The sequence below is a fragment of the Ptychodera flava genome, chromosome 17 (genome assembly GCF_041260155.1).
Source record: "Ptychodera flava strain L36383 chromosome 17, AS_Pfla_20210202, whole genome shotgun sequence".
NCBI lineage: Eukaryota > Metazoa > Hemichordata > Enteropneusta > Ptychoderidae > Ptychodera > Ptychodera flava.
The window spans coordinates 26,041,855-26,061,125 of NC_091944.1; the positions used below are offsets into that span (position 1 = coordinate 26,041,855).

At 36.6% G+C, this 19,271-nt stretch overlaps 1 protein-coding gene across 1 annotated transcript; it reads left to right on the forward strand.

Moving 5' to 3' along the window:
• Nucleotides 1–1,395: 1,395 nt before the first annotated feature.
• On the forward strand, nucleotides 1,396–16,915 carry LOC139115891 (C-type mannose receptor 2-like). Its single transcript, XM_070678304.1, has 9 exons — nucleotides 1,396–1,527; nucleotides 11,125–11,311; nucleotides 12,067–12,198; nucleotides 12,916–13,195; nucleotides 13,643–13,716; nucleotides 14,101–14,377; nucleotides 14,841–14,911; nucleotides 15,516–15,795; nucleotides 16,474–16,915. The coding sequence occupies exons 3-9, from the start codon at nucleotides 12,150–12,152 to the stop codon at nucleotides 16,547–16,549; spliced, it is 1,107 nt and encodes a 368-aa protein (XP_070534405.1). The 5' UTR covers nucleotides 1,396–1,527; nucleotides 11,125–11,311; nucleotides 12,067–12,149; the 3' UTR covers nucleotides 16,550–16,915.
• Nucleotides 16,916–19,271: the final 2,356 nt, after the last annotated feature.

The following is a 19,271-nucleotide window of genomic DNA, read 5'->3' on the forward strand; positions in this document are numbered from 1 at the left end:
TTACACAAATGTCTCGCGCTCAGTATGTTTAGGGAACAAGCCATCTAGAACTGCGTCGGCGATGGTGTTTCCAATGTGGTAGAAAAATTGCTGAGTAAGACATAAGCATTCTACGAAAACGATCGATACCCGGCCCTTTTGACTCCCCAGTCACTAATGTAAGATGTATAATAATATATAATGCTATTGCTAAAATGTCGCAAAGAATACACATAGACATTTGCGGCACCCATCGCCCGATGCGAACGCTGCACCAATAAACTGATGCATCCCTGGCGGCATTCTCGTAAAAAACGTCAAAATGGTATGTGAATATCATTATGGTTTGCATCTTTTTGCGTAAAAATTACATATTTAATAACATGTGATCATATAAATATCATATAAAATATTCACACAATAAAAATGAATATTCAGTTATTCATTATAAAGAAGGGTATATAGCCGGCTGCACTCTTGGCATTATGAAAATAAGCATGTCGTACAAACTAATAAATGTAAATATATTTTCTATTATTATTGTCTTTGTCACGATAAAAAACAATAAATGTGAAATTACAAGATATAAAGACCATTTGATTCCTATTTCTGATTCGAAAAGTGATGTGCGAGTGGCCATTTTGATTATGCTAATTAACTCGAATTGCCCTGTGATGACAGAATGCGTGCAAGTGACAATATTTTCTTATGTGGGCTTGACGAACTATATCAAGTGAAATAAAAAATTACAAAGACAAAACAAGGTTTATCTCACCGGCTGCGTAATCAAAACACTTCACTGGTCACTGTACTGAAGAAAGTAACGAATAAATGAGTACAGTGCTCGATGCTTAAAGCAGAACATTATAATTAATAACACAAACTACTTCAAGTACATTTTAATAATATCTGTTACTTAACTTTCATGATTCCTTTAATCACCAAACAGACAGAATCCCATTTCATTATATCTTCACTCTCATTTATACGGTTTGGACGTACCAGTATACTGTGTTTTTCGATAATGTTAAAATTCGATAAATAATGTTTTTGGTGGCTACATTTTGAAACAAACTCACAGCTTTTGTCTAACTTCATAGATTCAATTAATTAGACTGTGACAGAACCATGTCCACAAAATCTTATCTACATGCAAATTTAATGATTTATTTATTTATTTATTTATTTATTTATTGCTTCATCATCCTCTAGGCGGAAGATGATGGATGGATGCGCATTAGGCGAGAAAAAAATTATCTGTTCAAATGGCCCGACCGACCCATATTTGGACCACTCAACATTTTTCTTTTTTTTCCCCGAAATCTTTACACATGCTAGTTTGCTGATAATTTCCAGGTAGGCGACAATGGCAGTGCGCCCTCAACGGTCAAATTCAGGTTAGCATTCATTATTGCAAAATGGCTTCCGCAGTGTCTGAGCTGTACTTGTTGGTGACTGTTATCGAAAATCGACAAAGTGTGCTGATTCCTCGTAAAATCGTAGGACCGTATATAAATTCTATGACATTTGGCGATGTTTTTGATAAAGGTATGTGGAATTTTGGATACAGCGTTAATCTAATGAGTTGGAAAAATTTGATGAGCGCGATGAAAACTTGCTGAAATCAATAACATGTGCTTGTATATAGCACTGATGTGTACCGATCGTGAATTCATGGTCGCTCGATTACAAAACACAATGAAGATTTCTTTGCAAGCAAGTCAGATGAATAACTGCACGCGATTGTAGTGAAACTGTGGCACGTTAATACTCATGTGCGCTGATACCGATGTTCATCAGCGCAGTTTAAACAGTTCTAAAAATATTAATCCGGAAGTCAAGTAACGTGCATGGCAAGACACTCAAAAGTGATAGGGGCCCGGGTAAGCAATGACCCCTGTTGGGGCCGTATAATAAACTATCAATCATGAATGTTAAATTTTGGTTGGAGAATGAGCCCACCTTTCGTTGTTATAATACAGATTTCCATTTTCATGAAATGGGCAATGGTTTCTTTTTACACCAGATAGAATATGACCCCACTGTGTATTGATACATGCAATATTGTTTCATCCTGTCAGACTATAGGAAATGTAGAGCACATTTTTATTTCAAAGGTCCAAGGATACTTGAAATGTTTTCAGCAATGAAATAATCACATCAAATAGTAATTGTAACAGAGGCTGATTTGTGGTTTATATATTTTATTCTCTACAACAGTTACTGCTATGATAGGAGATGCCACAGATTGGCAGGTAAACAGGGTATTCATCAGTGGTAGTGATGATACCAGAACAAATGATGTTGATATAGGGTTTACCATATCTGTTTGCCAAGACTTTGGTTTAGTGTTTATATTATATGTTCTGTTTAAGTAAAACCCCAAAAAAATCCAAAAAAAATCCGACCTACCTACCCAACTTTGAAGTCATCCCGCCCCGGCGTTGAACAGCTTTTTTTGGCCTTACCCAATGAAGCTTTGATGAGTAAAGTGTTTTGCTGTAGGGTATAGACCGTACTCGAGTGTCGAATGCACCGCCTTCCAACGGTGGGTCAATTGTCCTGACCACGGCCATGACGATAGGCAGTACGAAGATTTGAAGTGTAGAAATATTTCCTATTTCAAAAAGCGTGAAGACTTCGGAGAAAAGCTTTCAATTTTAACTGTGATGGAAAAATTGTTTTAAATTGATTGTTTGTTTGCTTCAAAACTGAATGAAACTCGACAGCCACATCAGCGAGGATACAAAAGGACGTGCCACATATTACTATGAAGAGTAGAAATTGTTACAAAAGTTCGCACAAGAAAATGCATAATCCAATAAAGGCATTGAAAAGGTGATACAGGCAAATTTGATCTCAAATACTACTTGCTTAGTGTACTTTGAAGACTCAAGCAGCAATGTACCGAGTAGAAGAAATTTCACTTCTTTTGTTAAGCACCATTTCATATCATAATGACTCCAACAGCAATTCACTGGTGTCTTCCAGTTACTTAACCAGATATGAACTGAGAATGCTCAATGACATGTGTTTCAGTATATATTTCATTTGTCTGTGAATTTAAACTTTTGCCATATGTTTGCAACTTCTTTGAAAGTGTTATGATCATCATTATGAATAATATTCACCATAGATTAATTCCAAAGGTTATTAAGTATACAAATATAATTAGCTTAAATAAAAATACAAATATTCTTTGACTGTTGTCATTTTATCACCACTTTATATAGCAAGTGTAGTTGGCCTTGGTCAAGTTCTTCAAGCTATACATGCCAAACTGCGAAAGCTAATGATATATGCAAATTATATATTAGCTGATATGAAAATGCGAAACGACTTTCAATATTATTTTAACTAGTATCATCAGTGACAGTATGTTTCGCCTAAGTTGATCAAGTAAATCCAGGTATATATCCCTAATTAGGAAAGTTCATTAGATATTCAAATTAGGAATCGGCTGGAGTGAAAATGCTTAATACGTTTAATAATGTTGTATCAGAGTATCTTCAATATGCATACCAATTAATATAAATTTTGATCAAGTCAATATATCCCTTATAGGAAAGTTGCAATGAAAGTATGCAAATAAGCAATTATCTTTGAGTTCACTCCTTAATATCTCTCGCAACTGATATATCCTTGTGCGATTAACATTTGTAGCGAATCCCTTTAAGTTATGTGCAGTCGTTCGCAATAAATATATTAGGCTCGTTCGCAATAAATATATTAGCCTTTTTCCAAAATCATTAATTATGCAAAGTCAATTATGAATGAAGACTGAAGTTGGTTGGTAGCAAACTGATGATCGGATGCTTTAATGAATTCTGTATTTAAACCAGTTAAGATCGAATTTGATCAGATTTCAGATGTTCAATGGGTATCTTAAGGTTTAGTGCGATATGCTGAATGCTCAGTATAGACAGCGTGGTATACTAATCATGAGCTCGTGTGAATGCTTAACAACTCATTTCAACTTTGAAATATTGCGACAGCAATTACTTTGTTCTGAGGTTTGGTTTTATCTCAATCGTTATTGGTACATGTTTCTTCACCCAAGTCCCATTTACGCATGAAGTGAATTATCGATTCGTAAATAAAGTCAACCGTTAAAAGTCATAGAGAAAGCACCGACATTTCTCAGTATGTACAGAGTCATTGGTGATGGTAACATTCGGATTTTGCGAAGGTCTATTAGGTGTTACATATTGAGGTTTAACTTAAACATACTTCTTCATTTGTAGCACTGTGTTCAAAAATGAACATTAACAAGACTTACTTTTTTGTGATACACGAGAGACGGAAACCAAAAAGGAGGGTCAGTACGCGTGATGCTGAAATTTGCTGACTGTGTTTTCTGCAACTTATTGTGTAGTGGTTTGCTGTTGATGGTTTCAATGACTTTTCGCCATATTACTCAGCAATCACCATATTTTTACGTTTTATTTAAGTTACGCTCTGAATGCATCAACGTTAGTATTGTAGCGAAGGTAAGTGCAGTGTAGTGCAGTACAGTGCAGTACAGTGGTAAAGAAGGAAGAAACGGAAAGGGTTGGGAGAGACAGAACAACCGAGAGCAGTGCGTCTTGTTGCTGTACAAAGGGAGCTTAAGTGGAAGAAACACTGATAAATAAATGCGAGACTATGATAAAAAATAGTGATAGTTGTCGACGTAAATTGTTAAAGAGAGAGTTCAAGGAAACCATCGAGTATGTACATGACATGCTTTTTGTGATATTTGCAACCATATATGTAGATATGCATGTACTTCTGACAAGAATCAAATCTGCACATGTGTTTGTGATTGTGAATCCGAATACGTGCCAAAGGTAGAACAAGAGCTTAGGTCAGTGTCGGAGAGATTAAACAAAGAAAGAAATATTTTCAGTCAGTTGGAGGTCAAGCACAGTTTATCACCATAGTAAAAGAAGTTTTTTTTCCAATGAACTTGCTGAATACAGGTGTAGGTTAGTTTCAGAGATGGGTGAGCAGTGCATATTGACATCAGATATAGCTATCGGGTTTTCTTCAGCTCCTTTCAACAGTCTTGTTAAGTACTGTAAATAAATATTCTAATTTCTACCATGGCGCGACACCAAGGAATGAGCCCTATATGATATTATCTTATGGGACACCGAAGGATATAATTTTGATTGTGTTTTCAATATTGTATGCTTACATAATCATTTAAAAAGGTGACACAACCTACCGAGGGACAAAAGCAGAGAATTTTCTTAAATGTGAAAATTAAGTTGACCATCATGAGTGTCACAAAGAATATCATCAAAAGTCCAAATACCATTTAAAGAATGTAAATTTTCATTAGACGATGATACTCAAATTCAAGTCTCAATCTGGAGAAAAAATTGCTTCTAAATATGTCCAAAGGATCAATAGAACCCTGGTTCCTAAACCCATTTCTTCCTGCTAAATGAATAGACAACTTAGCCATTGTGGAAAGGTAAATAAACAGATACATTGCACGTCTATGAATAAATACAGAGTTTTTAACAGGAGGATAAATGAAAAAGCATGCAATGTTTACAGCTTGCCCAGGTAAAACTAAACCACACATTATAGAGGAAATAACATCTAGAAGCGGTTGAATGTTTGGACACTCTAGGAAAGTATGTAAAAGTGAATCAATATCATTACAGAGAAAACATTTGGCATGTGAACAAAAACCAGCACGGAACAAAAGGAACTAGTTTGATAGGCTGCGTGCATAATGCGCCATTGTAAATCCCCTTCTTTCTTTATGATGGGATCACAATACTATGAAGCAAAGTTTGGTTTGATGGAATGTGGAATGTTCAAAATGTCCCTCCAGATGGTGTCTAATCTGTCTGGTAAATATGTAAAATGATGAATCATTATCAAGTACTTGTAAATTGCACCTTTGTCTATTTTACAAAGGAAATAATTGTGCTCAGTAGAATGTTGCAGCTGAAAAGAATACACAGATCTGGCGCATTGTTTGGAATCTGGTTACAAAAATAATTTTCAATATCGGATTTGAAACGAACAGGAAAAGCCTTGCAAATATATTGTAAAGGTAAAGAAATAATACGCTGTGAATGAATCGCAACTCTATCACACAAATCTGAAGAAGTTAACCAACGACTTTCTACAGTATTGTAAAGATCACCTACAGTGGTAACTTTAGCATTGACAAAGGCTGGAACAGTAAAGGGAGACTTACGAATGGGATGCGTAATGAGTGGATTTTGAAAGCGAGGCTCTTTAACAATGTCAGGAACACTCAGTGGGATTCGTCTACGAAGTTTGTCAACAGAATTCCAACAATGTAATAAATCACGATGAAAAGGAAGGAATAACAGCATCACAAAAATCTATGTCAGTCGTGAGAAGCATAGACCTTCGTTTTTCTCGAGGTCTATGTGAGGGTAACTATTTGTCATAATTGATACCACAAATTCTTATAAAATACAAATCTGTAAAATAATGATGAACATCCTGATACAAATATTTTTGAATATTACTAAGACATAAAGAAACCACTAATGCGACGAGTTTTAAGATGAATAAGGCCTTGGCCACCTTGAATGAGAGGTAAGTATAGTGTTTCTGAAGGAATCCAATGACGTCCTTGCCAGAAAATTTCAGCAAAAGGGTATGAAGGTAAGAAATTGTTTGATTGGGAGTTGGACAAGTCAATCTATGAAGTAATTTGATGCAATCACCAGATTAATGACCAAAACAAGACCTCTGTAAGACATGCCAGGTGCAAATGACGACCAAAACTTCACCTTGTTTTCAGTGATGTGCACTAATTCAGACCAATTTTTCTGACAATAATTATTTGAATTACCAACATACACACCAAGCAGTTTTAAACCTGTTGATTTCAATTTGATATTTAACGGCATGTCATTACGATTTTGCCGACAACTAGACCAGAGACCTTAAGATTTCCTTAGGTCAACTTTTGTCAGACGCCTTACAATTTATTCTGTCCAACTCTTCATTCAGAGTACAATTAAAGTCTCCACCAGGAATAACTACACTGTCAACATCTAAACTTGAAAGCAGATCATTCAACTTGGTAAAACACCACAACCGTTCCTTTATTTCTCATTTGTCCATACATAATAATATTGACCAGGCTGCAAATAAACTTATTTTCTGCACAACATACGACGCATACGTTAAAACAAAAGATTGAAGGCCTGTGTTGGCACCGCATTGTCTCATTAGAAAATTTACCCACTAGATTACAATTTCAAAGGGAAACAAAACGCTGTCTCACCTCCATAATCCTCTTACAGACAGGAATAAAAACGATCCCAAGGATCGCCAAAATGGCCTTTAAGGGAAGTCTTTTGAAACACTGGGCAAAGCTTGAAAAAGACACAACACTGAGGAATCTATTACCAGAATGAACAATTATTGCTTACTGCTTACAAGAGTTACAAAAATTTAAAAGACACACCAGTCAAAACAATATTTTCAAAAGTAAATGAACATAAAACAAACAGACTGGATCGCTAAACGAATTTACAACGCGATTCAAACATTCATAAACTTGCCTCACTACTAGATGAACAAGAACACTGAAGTCACAGTTTAAAAAACTCACAAACACTAATTGAGGAAAGAATTTACTCTGCGACTGATGAGAAACCACACCTGTTGTAACACTATAGGCCCGGCAGCGTCTCGCCTTAAGCTTTCTCCACACAAACAAAACATTATCGTACAAAATAATCTAAACTTCCCTACACAAATCCGAAACGAAACAAACACTGATCAATGCAACACAAACTTTGAGATGGTAAGGTTAGGAACCTTTTTTTTATTTTTATACATACGTATATATGTATATATCGTTGTATATCATGCATTTTGCTTTGTGAGAAAACTCCATATAATCTATTCAGAAAATAAATGAACCTTTCACAAGCAAACAGAAGTTATGGGAAAAACACCTCGATGCTTTGTCGGAGTCCGACAATAATATAGTATATGATATTTGATTTCAAAATAGCAAACAGAAAGAGAGACTGACTAACGCAGTCAGACAATATTGGTACCAGGCGGAGAATTTTTATAAGATAAAAAGAACATGCGGAAATTATCGTGATCGTGATCATCACACTTCATACACTGATCGGTTACCTAAACAATGTAACACAAGTTTTTAGGAGTCAGTCGCACAACTCTCCAATAAGTTAAGTACTCTGAAAACACCAAACTCTCTAAAAGACGAGTCTACGGCCATATCTAACTACGTCAAGATTCTATATTCGTACTTTTGACGCATCTAGGTGCTTGGTTAGGATAGTAAATTCATGATTAGAGGATAGTGAGACCTGAGTGTGTCTTGTAATGTTGTGTGCATTAGCCGCTTTAATTCTGGTTGAACATCTCATGGGAACTCTCATATTATGTATGAAACTAGAATTTTGTACTCGTCCAATAGATGGAAACGAATAAACAAATACGTGGAGTAAAAGATTTCAAATAGGCCAATACTGATAAGAAATACAAAGTTCATGGCCTTCTTGGTAATCTTCTCTAATCAAACAATAAATGTAAAACTTTGAGTGTTACAGGTACGACAATTTGGATTCCAGATGCATAGGTGGATAGTTAAACATATGTATGGAGTTACATTCAGCTGCTTGGATGTTTTCTAGCCTAATAGATTATTTTGTTGTGGAGCAGTATCTTATTTTGATGTAATTGCGATAAGATACCGATAACGTAGTAGTTCTCAAGATTCCTTTGTAGAGTTATTATAGACCTTCAGCAAAAGGACACAGTACGTCAAGATGATGAATACATGTACGGAATAAAAATCGAGAAATTTGTTAGTGAAATGTAACCTTGGTTTCCTTTGCGAGACCATATATTTATAAATAGAAGATCATATGCCCCTACCTTTTTATGAGAGAATTCTGGAAATTCAAATGCATCTTTATTTTGGAAGCCTATTACTTTATTGCTAAGTGCTGGTAGGAAGAGCTCCTATAAACGACGACTCCGGAAAAGTAAGCTGAAAGCAATTACAGAATAAACACAGCCACTGCTATATTAGTGAAAGTGAAGAGAAAACATATACAGTAACATTTTCTATCAGTGGCAATCTCGCATTTTCCATTCCACATAACTCTAAAAACTGATGCACCTACTTATTTCCGAAAGCGAGAGACATCGATCGCTTTTCAGTTAAAAGTCTGACGCACTTGATAGACACAGTGACATCGACTGTTCTATCCTTCCTATCTTTGTTGAAAATGTTGATCTGGATTGCCCTACTGGACGATATTTTGTTACTCTCTCTGAGTTTCAGAGGGATATCATTTTTTCAAGGACAGAAAATGATTAAGATTTTGATATTACGTGTACATGTACTCGTGTTTTATGCACGCGATGTCTATTTTGCATGCAGAATGTTGATTTAATTGATACACCTGAAAGCTACGATTACATCGTAAAAAGAAATTTAGCCTCAAAACTTCGCATTGCACGAACGTTCCCAACAACTTAATGGAAACATATGCGAACTCACTACGATCAACGGTGTCATATATCCGTTTAGCTAGCTTTATTTTACCATTAGCTTTTTCCCTGTAAAACAACTGCACAGACTGCTGCGTAAACCCTCTTCATATGTACGTCTGGAAATTTGGGGTTTTTTTGGTGAAAGATATCTTTTAAAAATGCATTGTGATGGAAACTCTACATCATGGAATGCGCACTCTTCCCTGCCATGCACTACGTCTAACTCAATATCGATGAAAAGCATAGAGCTTCATTTTAGAACAGCTCATGGATACATCTTCTACACATGCATTGGAATCCGCGTCCTTGAAAAAAGACTTGAATCACCGCAGTACAACATACGATATCTTGGTCATCTCACATTCGTTTGTACTTTTTCATAATTAATCCCTGTACTCTTTGCGTTTTATACGACGTAGCTCTTCGAAAATTATGAATAGCAGCCTTATTATGCAATGTTCATTTTGCAATAGCAAGTTAAGAGCAATGAGCTCTCTATGTGTTAGGGTATCCTAAGTTATGCGTTTCATCCTGCTGCCTGATAATATGGGTTCTTTATTCTGAGACTCCTTATTTCCAATATTGTTGATATCTTTATCGAATTTGTTCTCATAATTTTTTCTTTCTTTCATTCTTTTCTTTTAGTTTTGGATTTATCTTGTTAATTAATTGCAATCGTCTTGGACATTTTTTTCGATATTATTTTATTTCTTTCTGTTCTTTTGATGATTTGCAGTCGTCTTTGACATGATATCTAGATGTGAACATGATTAAATTCTGCTGGTACGAGTAGAGCAATAAATCTATTTTAGTCTTTCCAATTGGTATTTTGGTAAAACAGCCAAAAGGCAAAAAGTAGCCTTGAAATCATGTCTGTATGCATACCAGACATTGTTAGGAGGAAAATTCAAAGTTCAGTGACCTACTCATTAAGTAACCACTCGAATCATTCTTCATGCTGGAGATGCCAGAGGAAACGCTTTCCTGCACAAATACTTTTCAAATCCTTCGTTTTGAATTATCGTCGCTCTCTTTGTTGCAGTAAATGATCTTCTGAATATTTGGTGTTTGTCACAAGTTCACAAGAGCTTTCATGTTGAAAATGTTGTATCGATGTACTGTTCTATAGGAAAGAATCTCTCTGTTGTAAATGATTGCATTAATGATTCGTATTGGGTTGGGTGATTTACTGTATCTTGCAGCCTAAGTGAATCATCAATGAAAGGAGGGGGGCACACGCTGTCTTTGCATGTGCTGGCTTCTTAAGAATGATAGACTATTTAATGTCACATTTGATGAGTAACTAGTGATAAGATTATACAGTGTGAATCGTATTATCTAAATGTGAACGAAGTTTGTTATGGATCATTTCGCGTGTGGTTTGTGCTGACACACAAACGATAGGCCTTAATAATGCAAAAACAAATGTTTAGGTGATATTACAACGCAAAATCAAATATCCAATGTTAGTACAAGGTACAAAGGTTTGTCTCTGATGCAATTGTAATGTTTTGCTAATTTAATGGTGAGTTTGCGAGATGCATATTACTCCAGGCAAATATGCCATTACAACGAATTTTAACTCACCTGCTTTCATTTGTTTGTTTGCGTTCTTAGTCCTGGCGACGGTACTTCGAATAACAAATTTTAAGCAGATAATACACCGAATCGTCACTTTGGTCACAAATTGAGGCCATTTGGCTTTTATGTGCCTGATTGCAATGGTTGGGATTCTTTGATTGGAAAAAGGGCGGAAATGGGTTCTTATATCGGCAGGCGCCAGGTGACAGTGTCATTGCAGCTGGTAAGTGTGATTTTGAGAATACTACAAAAAGTGATGCAGCCAAGCATTAGATTCAGGAAAGTATTGAACATTGGAAACCCTCTCAGTAGCACACCTCAGTAGATGTTTACGGATAGGGAGAGGGTGGAAATGCGGAGCGGACTAATAGAACAAACTCGTATATTTATGATATAGGCAAGAGTCAATGTAAAATGCAGGGTTTTGTTTCTGATGATAAGTCTTCAGTAACTACGGTAATTCCAGGGGTTATTTATTCAAAAGGGGAAAGAAATTCTGCCTTGTACTTTAAAGATAATATACAATACCTTTGAAAAACGTAATATACGACCTGATACAAAGAAAATTCACCTATCTTTTGTGAAACCTATAGAGTGAATATCTTAGGTACGTAGACATACCAGAAACTGAGTGAATATATCAAAAATCACCATGATTAATTTGAGTTGCAATGATCAACAATATCTAACACACTTATGTTACAGGACTTGGATTTAATGTGAATTGTCCAGAAACATTAATTTCCTATATCGGAGCAACTGTTATTTATCCCTTTAAAGAATCAAAGATTTTTTTTTGGTTTTTCTTTTCTTTTCGTTTTTAAGACAGTGACATGTCTAGAAAGAAATTCGAGGAAACCTTGTCAAGGACGTTATGGTGAATGTGTAAAATATCATGTGTAAAATATGCAAATGCAATAATAATGATGTGGAATCTCTCTATTGGCTGTATGTGCTTTCCGCATCTTTCTGTTACAGCACCAAAAACATATAAATTTGGACCACAAAGACAGACGATTACAGAGTTTGACGTTCGTCACAAGATTCAGCAGCTTTTCATCATGAAAATGTTGGTGATTTCGACCGTTCTTATCCTCCTTTATAGAACACGTGAGTTTATCTCCGGTCGTTTTTTATGTATGGCCTGGGAGTCAGCTGTCTTATAAGAATGTACAGGTATAAAATCCTTAGATTAAAACCATAACTTATGTGAGAATGTCGAGAGTCGAGTCAGGGTACAGTAACATTTGCAAGTAGTAGTTTAATAGTTTAAATCAACCTCTTAATATCGGTATATGGAAAGTCAAAGTCAAGTCAAATATTAGTGGCGTAACACTTTAATAATTTATAGGAAGGGATCATCTCTCCATAAATAGCAGCCATACCATGAAGATTCGACATCTCTCATACGCTTGCAAGTTTTCGCTATATATATCAAAATATGCCTTCTTTAAGAACGAAGCTTTCATTTTCGTACAAATTAGTGCAACCTGCGAGGCAATTGTCTAAGTGCCAACAAACAATAAAAACAAGGTCTAAATGACATGACCAACAGAAACAAAACACACAGAAATGGTTATCAGTTTAGGAGTGGATGCTTCTAATTTGTATCAAAGCGTAATTAATGGCATTCGGATACGTACAAGTTGATGTAGGCAGAAGTCAAAGTATTGTTGGACGTTGAACTCGTCTTTTGCTTAATGATAAACATCAGCCTCTCCAATCTATCTCTTGTTTACTCATTCATTCATTCATTCATTCTTTTTTTCTCTTCTTCGTTTCTTTTTTTCCTTTATATATTTCTGTCTGTCTGTTCCTGGCTTGAAGCGTTTGGCCTGGAGTTATTCCAAGATGCCCTTAGCCACGGCGATGCGCAGGCGTCATGTGAAGCAAACGGCATGTCTCTGGTCATCGATTCGAATGCAGACATACATTCGGCGATATTGTCACTGCTGAGTAGCAATGGGTTAGATAGCACGGATATTTGGATCAACGGCGAGCAAGATTCCAGTGGTACATGGGTTGACAACAATGGAAATGCCCTGGGGAGTTATCAGCCATGGGAAGATGGAGAACCCAATGGCAGCGGTGCTTGTCTACAACTCTGGTAATGGCGTCAACATATACTCTCCTCTCACTCAACGGAGTCAGACTTTCTTTAAACATGCAACCAACTTGTAAAGACCTTAAATATGAGAGCTTAAAACTAGCAGCGAATACACCTTTTACATGATTTCAATTGATACATATTATGTTACCCTATGTATGTGTGTTTACAACCAATGGCGAATACTCCTTTTTCACTCAATTGAATTTTATACAGAAAGAAGGAATTCGATAGGGAAAAAATCCACATGCTATTTTTTCCTTGAAAATCCTAATAAATAGTAAAGCAAACAACTTCCCCACAATGCTTTTCTTATACTGCAGTATAGTATGTTTAAGTTTATTCCAATCTCAGAGCAGTTAGCCTGTACACAGGAACTATGAATTGGGTTTCGTTTGCAAAAATTTAAAGTTATTATTAACCTATAAACAATTTACTTCACTCTAGGGCTTACGTAGGGCATAAATGGGACGACACACCGTGCAGTGTGACCAAACCTTACGTCTGTGACTATATATCACGTAAGTATCCTTACGTATTGAGGTACAGTGACAAAGGAACAAAGCAAATACAATACACTGAGTTCAATCATTTTTTGTTAAGACTCAGAACTATAGAGGAAATTGAGTACGTGTACATGCAGTTTTGACAATTCGCGATCATTTTACCTGCAATGACATACATATTTAATATTAGATAAATGTATTGAAAGCTAAAAATTTCAATTTGGCATTGTTTATCGCGTAATATGCATTCGTCATAGATCTCAACATATATATACCAAATTAAACTTCATTAAGAGATAAACGGCGTGCCATACATTCTCTTTGAGAATTAGCAAAAAGATCTGTCTGACGTCACTTATTCGATGCTTTAATTTCCTTCTTTTTCTTTTGTTTTTAAAGCATTCGGATTTCAGTTGTTCCGTGAGGCAAAGAGTCACAGCGATGCGCAGGCAACATGCGTAGACAATGGCATGTCTCTGGCTATCGACACCAGTAGGCACACTCACTCAGCGATATTATCACTGCTTGACAACAACGGATATGGAGGCACGGATGCCTGGATCAACGGCAACCAGGATGGTAGTAAATGGGTCACCAGCGACGGAGATGAATTAACATGCTATCTTCCATGGCAAGATGGAGAGCCAAACGGTAGCGGCACTTGTCTTCAACTTTGGTAAATGCCTTTTCTGCAATATACTATGTGTGTTCTTCGAAAAGGTATTACATAAGCCATCACGAAATAGCAAGTCTGATGGCATAATATTACATTCCCTCGTTGTAGCAATTATTTTTCGAAATGATAGTATTACCTTCAAAAAAGGAGTAATGGCCATAGACAGACAAAATCACCTGAACGCTTCAGTGATGACAATACGTTTTTGAACAGTTACTGCATGCATGTTAACACAAAAAACTTGCTTTTGAAAGATTTACCATTTCATCGTCGGGCAATACTTTTGGTTGTCGTTTCAAAGCGATCAACAGTGTCAAACCAGGGTGACATACAATCTTTGGTGAATTATGACTTTTTTCTGTGACATACTTACTCCCTTGCTTAAGTGGGCATACACATGCCATTAAAATAACCGCTTATGAAATAAGCCCATATACTATCTGCATGTTTTCTTTTTATACAGGGCTGCAGTGGGCCATAAATGGGATGATACCCCGTGCAGTATTACAAAACCATTCGTATGTGGCCCAACAGGTACTGTATTTGAATAAATAGCCTGTAATGCACGTCCCCGGCGGCAAGCATTTGCTATTAAAAGAAAATAATGTAGTAGGATAGGCTGTAGCTGCAAATAAATTCTGCTGTAAGTTTGGCGATTACGCTAACAATATTGCTTTGGAGTGAAATTTTCGACAGTTTTAAAGCCAGCACGTAGTGACACGAGCTAGGGAATAGTTTTTGTGACAACAATATGTATTCTGAAATGAAAAGATGACTGCAATTAAATAACAAAGAACTTGTCTTTCCATAAAGCGTTATGTTAATATGACTAATAGAATTGTCAGGATTCCTGAACAGTTTCTAGGTATATATCAGATATTTTCATTGGGCACGCTGGTCAATTAATAATACAAGTGGTGGTGAAGGCTGGACTCATATCCGTGCCTTAAATGATAGTCATGACCAACTGAATCCCGTAGTACTAAACCTCTAACAAAGTAGCTAACTTATCGTATCGCCACAGTATATTTGTTATTACGTGCATCATTCTATTTTCCACGATTTAACCATACATCATTTTCGAAACAATTTCTATTCTTTTCTCGAAAACATTAATATTACATATATTATCAAACAGACTTGGGCTTCCGATTATTCGAAGATACGAGGGGCAAAGACGATGCACAGGCATCATGTGAAGCACATGGCATGACGTTGGCGATTGACACGAGTCCGATCACACATAAGGTGATCGATGGACTGCTTCACGACAATGGATATGCAAACACGGATGCCTGGATCAGTGGTCAGCAAGATGGAAGTGGTGCATGGGTCGACAATTATGGAGACGAACTGACATGTTATCTGCCATGGACTAGTGGAGAGCCAAATGGTAGCGGCGCTTGTCTGCAACTTTGGTGATTATCTTTTCATAATTATAAACATATTTCTCAACGGGTTTATTGATTTTGGTATTCAAAGCCATCTAACCATCTTGCATAATTCTTTATACTTACATACTAACACGATAAGCCTATTGTGTAGATAAGAACACTGGAATAAATATTGAAATATTTCATTCACCATGAATTTACATTTAGGACCTAACTTCTCCAGCAAATATTGCCTTCTTTTGAAATCAATTGACAGGTAATTATATACGTTTCGTTGAAGTGAAGAACACAGAAAAAATATTTATTCTAAATTATATAAATACTCATTACCATGACATTAATTTCGCTTTTTTCGCCTGGTCCCGCAACGTAGAGGTTCCCATAACTAAAATGTTGACAGTTCTAGTGGCACCGCTAATATGCTAGGCGACTGATGCCGTATGTTGTGGGTTCGAACTCGATTGAAAGCTAGCGTATCTCAGTAAAACACGATTATTGATTTAAGTCTGTAAGTAGTAAACAATGCATCCGCCACGGAAATCTGCCGACCTACCTCCTTTCCTTCAGATTTACACACCGCGTAAAGAAGACAACAAAGTTCCGAATCAAAACGTTTATAATACAACCCATACAATGAAGATCACCATAGCTAAATGCAAATCAAATCTAATCAGCACGTACGTTTTTTTCCCGTTATCATAGGGCTGAAAGAGACCATGACTGGGATGACACACCATGCAGTATAACCAAACCATACGTATGTGAACCTGCTGAGTAACTGAACCAGTGATACTTTCGAAGCAGATACCCTATTAAATATTATTGTTACGTGCAGAGAAAACGAACAAAAGGGTGAACTCAGCAGTTTACGTTTAAACAAAATTTATTACGAAAACAAAACTAATTGCTAAGTCAGGGATAGAGTACAAGCTTTAAAAGTGTACAGATTACTTATCTCAGCTGGGACGGCAAGCTCCAGTCTCAGAGTTGTAACAGTCAGTCGGATGAATGAACAGTCCTTTGGCTTGCAGGCTTGAAGCTGCACAAAGTCCACAGTATAAATCCAGCGTTGACAGTGAAGGTCTTGAAAAGTCTTGAGAATGACTACTGCTGGAGTTTAGTAACACACAAGAGACACGATCCCAAAAGTCTGACTGGAAGCTGTGCACGTCCCTTTATAAAGGCATATAAGAACAATCTAGAACTTTTATTGACATGCTAATTACTGTTCTAAAATTATCTCCCTTACACAACTAATCAACTTTCCAGAACATTCCAAACATGACTAATTGAATTCAAGGTTGTGAGGTCATCAAGGGCAGTGACCTTGAGAATGTTCCAGACTAATTGAACTCAGGTCATGATGAGTGTGGGGGAAATGACCTACATAACACACCCCCTCTTCAAAAAAAAGAAATTTTTCAAAGAAAATTCTTTCTTTTGCAAATGTAATCTTGAAAAAGATTTAAGTACTCAAAATTTGTTTTACTCTAAAGTAAAATTTCTTGAAAGTGAACAACAATAAACTCTAAATACGAGAGAGACAGTCTGCAATTAAATTGTCTCTGCCTTTGATATGTCTAATGTCAAGATTAAACTCCTGTAACATTAAACTCCATCTTAGCAATCTCTGATTTTTGCCTTTAAATTTCTGCAGAAAAACAAGAGGGTTGTGATCAATATAAACCACTATTGGCTGATTTGAAGAAGTAACATAAACTTCAAAATGCTGTAAAGCTAATATCAAGGATAAACACTCTTTTTCAATTGTAGAGTAGTTTCTCTGGGATTTGTTAAATTTGCGTGAAAAATAGCAAACAGGATGTCCCATGACTATCTTCTTGCAATTTGTTGTTGGAAAACTTGAAATGGCACTGATTTGGCATAAAGTATGCACGGCAAAGTCCGGTTATTTTTACTGAGTTCGATAAAGTCATTGTTCGGCAAATACTTGGCTTCCTCCTGGAGATATTCCGCTTTCGCAGGATTCAGTCCGTCTGGATGTTGTTCCACTGGATTACTGTCGCAGACATCTTCGTTGTGGTAGATGATGTTTGTCTTTGTTGGAACATCTTGAAACAGGTGTTTATATTCGTGGAGCAGTTCTTTCACCTGTTGTTGTTGTTCTGGCTGGAGGTGTGCCAACTTTGTAGACTCCAGCTTCTCCAGGATTTCTGAGTTCTGAAGCTTGACCGAGCCCAGCTTTGAGTTTAGAGTATTTTCACTCAAGTCAGTTTCAGTATCACTATCTTCATAATGGTTTGAACTGACTGCACTGACAGGCTGAGTTATAGTAGGATTGTCCCTATCCAAATATGGCTTAAGCATATTTATGTGACATAGCTGTTTTTGTTTTCGCCTGTCAGGTGTTGTTATGATGTAATTTAAATCACTCAATTTCTTATCAATTAGATATGGCCCAAAGTAACGAGCATGGAGTGGTTTGCCAGGAATTGGAAGTAGAACAAGAACTTTTGACCTGGTTCAAACTTCCGTTTTGAGGTGCTTTTATCATATTTGGTTTTCATTGACTGCTGAGATGACTCAAGATTTTCTCTGGCTAATTCACATGCTTTAGAGAGTTTCGTACGAAAATCTGACACATATTGCAAAATATTCAGACAATCATCATCGTCTGATAGGAATTTCTCTTTAACGAGCTTAAGTGGGCCACGGACTGTATGTCCAAATACAAGCTCAAATGGGCTAAAACCAAGAGACTCCTGAATTGACTCTCTAACAGCAAAGAGCAGAAATGAATTCCTTCATCCACTGCTTCTCTGTGTCAAAACAGTAGGTCCTAATCATGTTTTTCAAAGTTTGATGAAATCGCTCAAGAGCACCCTGACTTTCTGGATGATAGGCGGATGACCTATACTGTTTAATGCCTAGCTGATCCATTACTTGTTGAAAAATACCAGACATAAAGTTGGAGCCTTGATCGGACTGGACACATTTAGGGAGGCCGAATAAAGTGAAAAATTTGACTAAAGCTCTCACTATAGTTTTTGTCTTTATATTTCTCAGTGGTATGGCTTCGGGGAACCGAGTTGATGTACACATAATTGTCAACATGTACTCATTTCCTGATCTGTTTTTGGTAGGGGCCCAACACAGTCTATTAGTATCCTACTAAATGGTTCTTGAAATGCAGGAATTGGCTGTAAAGGGGCCTTTGGAATGGTCTGATTTGGCTTTCCTACCATTTGACATGTGTGACAAGTTTTACAGAAATGTGTTACATCCTGCCTGAGATTAGGCCAATAAAAGTGACTGAGAATTTTATGATAAGTTTTCCTGACTCCTAAGTGACCAGCCCAGGGGTTTCATGGGCTAGGCGCAATATTTCAGCATGGTAGGGCTTTGGAACCACAATTTGATGTTTTATAGCCCAATCGTCATCAACCAAAACATCTGGAGGTCTCCATTTACGCATGAGAATACCAGATTTTGTATAATAGGAAACAGAGCTATCCGAAGTTTTACCTTCATCATCTACC

Coding starts and splice junctions, on each gene's coding strand:
- LOC139115891 (XM_070678304.1), top strand. CDS start 12,150: ATGAAAATGTTGGTGATTTCGACCGTTCTTATCCTCCTTTATAGAACA. Junction 12,199..12,915: donor TATCCTCCTTTATAGAACAC/GTGAGTTTATCT, acceptor CCTGGCTTGAAG/CGTTTGGCCTGGAGTTATTC. Junction 13,196..13,642: donor GGTGCTTGTCTACAACTCTG/GTAATGGCGTCA, acceptor ACTTCACTCTAG/GGCTTACGTAGGGCATAAAT.